General features: G+C 65.9%; 1 protein-coding gene across 3 annotated transcripts in view; it reads left to right on the plus strand.

The window, feature by feature from the left end:
* The window catches only part of DTX1 (deltex E3 ubiquitin ligase 1), a 32,358-nt gene extending 25,546 nt beyond the window's left edge, over window positions 1–6,812 (plus strand). For all 3 annotated transcript variants that reach the window (XM_070066246.1, XM_070066244.1, XM_070066245.1), the window contains exons 4-10: window positions 3,899–3,960; window positions 4,211–4,372; window positions 4,601–4,662; window positions 4,742–4,900; window positions 5,158–5,319; window positions 5,396–5,485; window positions 5,841–6,812. In XM_070066246.1, the coding sequence (XP_069922347.1) occupies window positions 3,899–3,960; window positions 4,211–4,372; window positions 4,601–4,662; window positions 4,742–4,900; window positions 5,158–5,319; window positions 5,396–5,485; window positions 5,841–6,065 (922 nt within the window). In that variant the 3' untranslated portion in view covers window positions 6,066–6,812. The remainder of the gene's footprint in view (window positions 1–3,898; window positions 3,961–4,210; window positions 4,373–4,600; window positions 4,663–4,741; window positions 4,901–5,157; window positions 5,320–5,395; window positions 5,486–5,840) is intronic.
* The last annotated feature ends 628 nt before the right edge of the window (window positions 6,813–7,440 follow it).

Genomic DNA, 7,440 nt, shown 5'->3' on the forward strand with positions numbered 1-7,440 from the left:
CCTTGAGAAAACTGGAGCCAGTGGCTTGGGGACTACAAGGGGGCGTGGCTAAGAGTTCACTTAAGGTAGTCCAGGAGAGGCGTGCCTGTACTGAAGGGGTGGGTGTGAGTGCACGGTCAGTGTGGATGCACGGTCAGTGTGGGCAGTGTGAGTGTGTGGTCAGTTGAGTAGGCAGGGTGAGCAGAGAGCTGGTAGCCTGTGTCCCTGAGGCCAGGGCTGTCCCTGAGGCCAGGGCTGTCCCTGCTGGGTGCTCTGTGGGGCCAACCTGTGGAGCCCTCTGCGCCCTCCAAGAGGCTGAAGTACCTGGACCCTGGAGCTGGCCCCGCCCTGGGCAGTCTGGGTCGGGGCTACATGGGGGACATCTTCCTGCTCAGGTGGCCCCTCTGTCCATCACAGGGCTTTCAGGGACACAGGACACAGTGGTCAAAGACACTCAGACAAAACAGAGCAGGGATCAGTGTGAGGAACAGCAAGTAAGCCAATTTCCCTGCGCCATCTGTGGACATGAGCGTGCAGCCAGGGCAGGTGCAAAGTGTGAACCAGCCTTGTCCCACTTCCTGGACGAATCCTGGGAGACCGTCCTTTCTCGGGCAGAGCGTCCTGCCTTCGCCTCTCAGCCACGCTGAGAATTTGCCTTAGTGGAGTGTTCTCCAAAACTGTGCCCGAACTGCTGCCCTGAGGTGGACGGGGCGTAGCTGAGAGCTCCCCTTCGCACGCTCACCTTGGAGCCAACGTTGGCAAAGAGCTCCCGGCACTAGAGCTGCTGAGCGAGTTTGCTTCGAGCCCACTTCAGGGTGTGCCACGCACAGGGTTCCGGGCTTCGTGTGCCCACAGCATCCCCACTCCGCCCCTCGCTCCCTCCCTCCTCCCTCCCGTCCTCCCTCCCTCCTCCCTCCCTACAGCAGGTTTTTGCTGAACACCTGCTGGCTGCCAGGTCCTGGTGTTGAAGCCGGGCAGGCAAGGAGGGTCTCTCTAACGAGGTGGCGTGTCTGCAGGGGCCTGAGGGAGCCATCACTCAGGATCTGGACGGGGCGAGGGCGAAGGGAGCCTTTGCGAGAGGAGACTGTGCTGGCCTATGGGCACAGGTGTGTGTGAAGGGGCTGGGAGACGAGGGAGAGGCCAGGCCAGACCATACGGTGCCTGGTCTTGCTTGGAGACATTCTAATGCTATTTGAAAAGTTCAGTGAGATAAGGACAAAGACAGGGGTGTCTATAAAGTGAAGTGGTGGGAAGTTTGAGCCCAGATCTCTGTTAAGTGAGGGAGCGGGAAGGGGATTCGCAAGTGCAAAGGCCCTGGGGTGCAAGTGTGCCTGGCGTGGGGAGGAACAGCAGGGACACCAGGGTGGATGGAGGGGAGTGGGCCAGGGGTGAGTACACAAGAAACGAGGTTCAGCGGGGAGGCAGAGGCCAGGCTGGGAGGTCAGAGCAAGGTGGGCGTGGCAGGGGCCCTGAGAGCAGAGGACAGACGGGCTCAGACACAAGGTTAGGCAAGGCAGCAGGGAGACCAGCCTGGCAGCGGGGCCCGTCCCTGCCTGGGGCGAGCCAGACCTGCTTTCCAAGGGGCCCCAAGAAGGCAGGGGGAGGGGCGAAGGCTGCCCCATGGGCAGCAGGCTTAGTCCGGGGCAGGAGGATGTTCTCAGCCACTCAGAGGAAGCAGTCCAGCCCACATCAAAAGGGGCCCCGGGCGGTTCCCACGCTCAGCGCCGTGGGAACCCTGCTCCCCCGGCTTCTCGCAGGAGCCTGTCCCTCGGGGCTGGCCCCCTGCTTGCCGGTGGGCAAACAGAGAACAGTGCCTCCATCACGCCCCACTCACAGCCCTCCTACTGCTGACTTTGGTAACCCAGGGCTCTGTGGTTTTTAAGTGCCTGGAACCTTAGGCAGCTGAGATCTGAAACCCTGCTTCTCTGGGTGCCTCTGCCTAAATAAACCCCAGGCTAAAGGCTCAGCAAGACCAAGGGCATCAGCTGGACCAGATCTAGGATGCATATAGACCAAGCGAAGCAAACTGGCTTCCCTGGCGGATAGAGGCTGCCTGGAGAGCTGTGTGGAGGAGTCTGCTCAGACTGAGAGAGTGCTGTGATGGATTGGTGATGTCTGCCACGGGTAGAGAGTAATAGCATGCGTGCCTTGCACTTCACAGAGGGTCCTGCAGAGAGGGAAGGAGCTTTTGGTTCCATGAGACAGAAAAGAAGAAAGAGGAGTGGGTGGGGAGACCTAGATAGGCGAGGACCTCAGAGTGTGTCTACCCCAGAGGCGTTTGAAGGACAGGCAGAGAAGCAGAGACGCTTGAGGGCTGGGAGGCAATGAAGTCAGGTGGGGATCCCCCCGGGAGGTCCTGGAGGAGTGTGAGAGATGACGAGCAGCGTCCGATGCCACTCGGCCCTCCCCGCCCCCGGCTTCCAGAAGCCGAAAGCCAAGGCGCCTGCACTCTCCTCTCCACTAAACTTGATGTGCTGTCCCCAGCACAAATGGGAAAACTGAGAGCCAGCAGGTCCATGGCCCAGGTCCCAGGGGACCCAGTGCACCTGCCTCCCTCCGAGCTGTGATCAGGTGGCTTGGGGCCACCCAGCACCTCCTCCCAGGGCTCGTTGCCGAAGCCTGCCCCCTGACAGCCCTTGGAGGTGTCTGAAGGTTTCCTGGCCCGTCTGGTGTGAGCAGCCGGAGTGGAGGGGCTGTGTGCAGTGCACATGTTGTGTGCAGTGCACGTGTGCAAAGTGTGGGTCTCCTGGGCCCAGTGTCTGTGCCTCAGTGTCTGGGGTGGCTGGGTTCCTGTGCACACGGGTTCCCCTGTGTGGCGTGAGTCAGTGTGTGCGAACGTGTCCCCACATGCAGTGGGATGCAGCGTGTGCAGGCATCCCCGTGTGCAGAAGGCGGGTCCCTTTGCGGGCCTCGGGGTGCTGGGTGCTCGTGCTGAGGGCCTGTCCCCCAGAGTTGCATCTGCTCACCCACAGCGCCGTGTGCCTGGGGCCAGCCTTTCGTCCAGCTGAGTGTCCCGCTGTGTTTCAGTGTATCTATCTCTGGTTGTGGCATTTTCTCTGTGTGTGTCGGGGGGGGGGGGTTCCCTGGAGTGTGTGTGGTGTGTTCCTCCAGTGTTGGGGTGTCTGCACTTGTATGCGAGTGCCTGTTTCTGTCATGTGTTGGAGGGATTTGCATGTCTCTCTGTACAGGTATGTGTAATGTATTCCTTGGAATGCCCTTCCCGGAGCCCTAGGTGAGGAGCGCTAGCCCCACATTAGAGGAGGGGACCAAGCAGGAAGAGGCTAGCTGTCTGTTCAAGGCTTCGCTGGGGAGGTTCCCCGTGAGGAAGGTTAACTGTGAGGATGATGATGGTTGAAGCTTCCGGGCCTGTGCTTGGGCCTTGCCAGGTGCAGGATTTCACGGACCCTCACGGCAAACAGTGGAGGGTAGGGTCGCGTCCTGCAGGATTTGCTGCAGGGCCGCGGGGGGGAGGGGACAACACCTTCGTCTCGGGGACCACAAGGAGGCAAAAGGCGAGTACCTAGAAAACCCAGATTGCACACCGCCCACGTACGTCCCGGGCGAGCCCTCAGCGAGCCCAGGGCTGCCGTTGGCGCCTCCCAGCCTGGTCCTCCTTGGAGACCGTATGGGGTTCAGTGCTGCGGACAGCAGGGAAGACAGCGTCTGAGAGAGCTAGGGTAGCCCCGTCTGCAGTAGGGGCGACTCGGGGCCCTCACTAGGGAGGCGCCGGTTGCGGGACGCGGAAGGAGCGCCAAGTCTCCCCGCGCACCCGGCTAGCGGGAGGCGCAGGCCCCGCCACACCCCTGCGCCTAACGCACGTCAGGGCGGGAGTGGCGTCCGCGGGCGGTCAGTGTGCCAGCGACCCGTGGTCTGCCAAGGAGGGCTGAGTCCAGCCGCGGCCTCTGCTTTCTGCCCACAGGGTCCCTGCGCTCCCGGTGAAGAACTTGAACGGTACGGGGCCGGTGCACCCGGCCCTGGCAGGTGAGTCCCGCCCGGGGGCGGGAAGGAAGGGCGGGGCCCGCGAGGAGGCAGCCCCGCCTCTGAGCTCCGTGGCTCCACCCATGACGAGCTGGTGGGAGGGGCCCTGAGGAAGCGTCCCCTACCATTGGCCCGCGACAGCAGGGGTGGGCGGGACTCGCGGGGGCATGGCGTGGGCGGGCCCGGGGCGGGGCCCTCGTGCGCAGGGCGGAGCTCCGGGCGCCACGCCCCCTGACAGCCGCCCTCGCCGCAGGCATGACCGGGATCCTGCTGTGCGCCGCGGGGCTGCCCGTGTGCCTGACGCGGGCGCCCAAGCCCATCCTGCACCCGCCGCCCGTGAGCAAGAGCGACGTGAAGCCGGTGCCCGGCGTGCCGGGCGTGTGCCGCAAGACCAAGAAGAAGCACCTCAGGAAGAGTAGGCCCCCAGCCCGCCGAGCCTCGGACCTCCCCCCAACCCCCGCCCGCAGCCGCCCCTCCCTGCCCCCCCACCAAGGAAACCTCCGCTGGGACGGCCGGGACCCTCGCCCCTCCCCCCCAGCTGTGACGGCCGGACCCCGCCCTCTGACCCCCGCCCCCGGGCCGGCCCCCCACCCTCCGCCCTCTGACCCCCGCCCCTGCCTGACTCTGGCGCGTGTCCCCGCAGGCAAGAACCCCGAGGACGTGGTGCGCAGGTACATGGAGAAGGTCAAGAGCCCGCCCGACGAGGTGAGCGGCCCCCGCCGTGCTCGGCCTCCCCGCGCGGGCCCTGCGAGCCCCGCGCCCACCACGTGTCCCCGCCCCGCAGGACTGCACCATCTGCATGGAGCGGCTGGTGACGGCCTCGGGCTACGAGGGCGTGCTGCGGCACAAGGGCGTGCGGCCGGAGCTCGTGGGCCGCCTGGGCCGCTGCGGCCACATGTACCACCTGCTGTGCCTCGTGGCCATGTACAGCAATGGCAACAAGGTGGGCGGGTGGGGCGGGGCGTGGGGACGCGGGGCGGGGCGTGGGCGGGGCTCGACCTGCTGTGCCTCGTGGCCTGGTACAGCAACAAGGTTGGCGGGCGGGGGCGGGGCGTGGGGACGCGGGGCGGGGCGTGGGCGGGGCTCGACCTGCTGTGCCTCGTGGCCTGGTACAGCAAAGACAAGGTGGGCGGGCGGGGGCGGGGCGTGGGGACGCGGGGCGCGGCCCCGGGCGTGTGCTCACCGCCGCCCCCCCCCCAGGACGGCAGCCTGCAGTGCCCCACGTGCAAGGCCATCTACGGCGAGAAGACGGGCACGCAGCCGCCGGGGAAGATGGAGTTCCACCTCATCCCCCACTCGCTGCCGGGCTTCGCCGACACCCAGACCATCCGCATCGTCTACGACATCCCCACGGGCATCCAGGCGAGCCCCGCTCCCACCCGCCCCCCACCCCCACCCCCGCCCGCCGACCCAGCCCCTGACGCCGCTCTCCCCACAGGGCCCTGAGCACCCCAACCCCGGAAAGAAGTTCACAGCCAGAGGCTTCCCGCGCCACTGCTATCTGCCCAACAACGAGAAGGGGCGCAAGGTGAGTGTCGGCGACCCCTCCCCATCCCGCGCGCCTGTCCTGTCCCGGCCAGCAGGGCCTCTGCTCCCATCCCCCACCTGGGCCCACTTCCCCAGCCCCCTGGGGTCTAAGTCTTGAACCCATTTTACAGATAAGGAGAGTCTGGGGCAGGTGGGCGGATCTGCGTGTGCCGGGCCACGCGGCAGGCTGTCCGGCACCCCAAGACACGGGCAGACGCCTGGGAGAAGTTCTGGGGGCGGGGCCTAAGCCGGGGCGGGGATCGCGGGGCAGGGCTCTGGGGCAGGCGGGCCGAGGGCGGGGCTCGCAGGTGTGGGCGGGCCGAGGGCGGGGCCCTGAGCCCGGCGCCCCTCCCCAGGTCTTGCGGCTGCTCATCACCGCCTGGGAGCGCCGGCTCATCTTCACCATCGGCACGTCCAACACCACGGGCGAGTCGGACACCGTGGTGTGGAACGAGATCCACCACAAGACCGAGTTCGGCTCCAACCTCACGGGCCACGGCTACCCGGACGCTAGCTACCTGGACAACGTGCTGGCCGAGCTCACAGCCCAGGGCGTGTCGGAGGCTGCCGCCAAGGCCTGAGGCCCCAGCCGGCCTGCCTGCCCTCCTGCTTCGCCCCCGGCCCGGCTCAGGGCGGGGGAGCAGCCTGCAGAAGCCGTAGGAACGCTCACGACGCGCGGGGACACGCAGGGACGGCGGGGGAGGTCGGGCCGCAGAGAGTTCCAGAAGCCACAGCAGCCTCCCTGCTGGGGGGACAGCGTCCCACCCCCTCACACACGCGCACGCACACCCACGTGCCTCGATGGACCCCAAGCTGGGGGCGAAGACAGACCCCCCCCCATACCCGAGGGTTCTCATCTCTGTCCTGACTTGGCGCCTGAGTGGCTTCCCGGGAGGGAAACAGATCTGGGGAGCCCGGCCCATCCCTCCCCCCCAGCCACCTCCGCACGGGGGCGGGAGGGCGAGGTCTCCTGCTGTGCGCGTGTCTTCGTCTGTCTGGGACCCTGACTCCACTCCCATCACCAGGCCTTATTCCGTCCCAGGTAAGGGCACCTGCTCTCCCCCCCACCCCTCCTCCAGCCACAGCAGCCAGAGGAGGGGCCCACTTTAGTCCAGAGTGGATGTTGAAGGGTCAACCTCCCTCTCCTTGGGAGTGGGCAGCGGGTGGCTGATGGTCTGCGGCCAACCAGGGGCCTGTTGCCCCGGCAACTCACCAGCTCCGCCTCTGTCGATTGGCTGCCAAGATTTAAAGGGACGCCAGCGACTGCTCTCTTGAAAACCTACCAGTCCCACTGTGGGCGGAGAAATAAATGGTCTTTCTCCTCCTCACCCTGTGTTTTCCTGCCGATGGGGGGGGGGGGGTGCTGCTCCCGGGGTCCTGGGGCTGCATTGCCATCGGGGGATGACAGCCGGGCATGGGGGGGTGGGGTGGGGGTGGGCATGACTCCGGGCCCGGGGCTCCAGGACAACAGGAAGGAGCCGGCGGGTGCTGGGATTGGGTCGCCGAGACCTTAGAGCCCTGGGGAAAGTCAGGGCCAGGACCCCCAGGACCCGCAAGATTAAAATCTGAGCCTTTCCTCCTGGCGACCCCTGCTGGCCGCACTGGGTATCGCTCCTTCCGCACCCGACCAGGCAGCTAGCCTTGAGTTTGTCTCTCTCCAGTTGCACAAAACCGGAAGAGGGTCCTTGGAGGCCCTTCCGGTTCTGCCAGTTGGTGTTCCCAAACATTCTACACTCTCAAACACAATCTCACCAGGAACCCTCCCCTGTCAACTCGCCCACTCCCCAGACCTGTGATCAGACCCCAGCCTTACCCAGGGACTTGTTAAAACCCTGATCCCAGCCCACAGACCCTCAGGTTCTGAGCCAGTGGCAGGCCCGCCCGGGTTCCTGAGCCGCCCGGCTGGGATTCACTGTGAAAACCACACTTCTGCACTCGTGTCCCGTTTCCCACAGG

Source organism: Oryctolagus cuniculus, chromosome 21 (genome assembly GCF_964237555.1).
Source record: "Oryctolagus cuniculus chromosome 21, mOryCun1.1, whole genome shotgun sequence".
In the NCBI taxonomy this organism is placed as follows: domain Eukaryota; kingdom Metazoa; phylum Chordata; class Mammalia; order Lagomorpha; family Leporidae; genus Oryctolagus; species Oryctolagus cuniculus.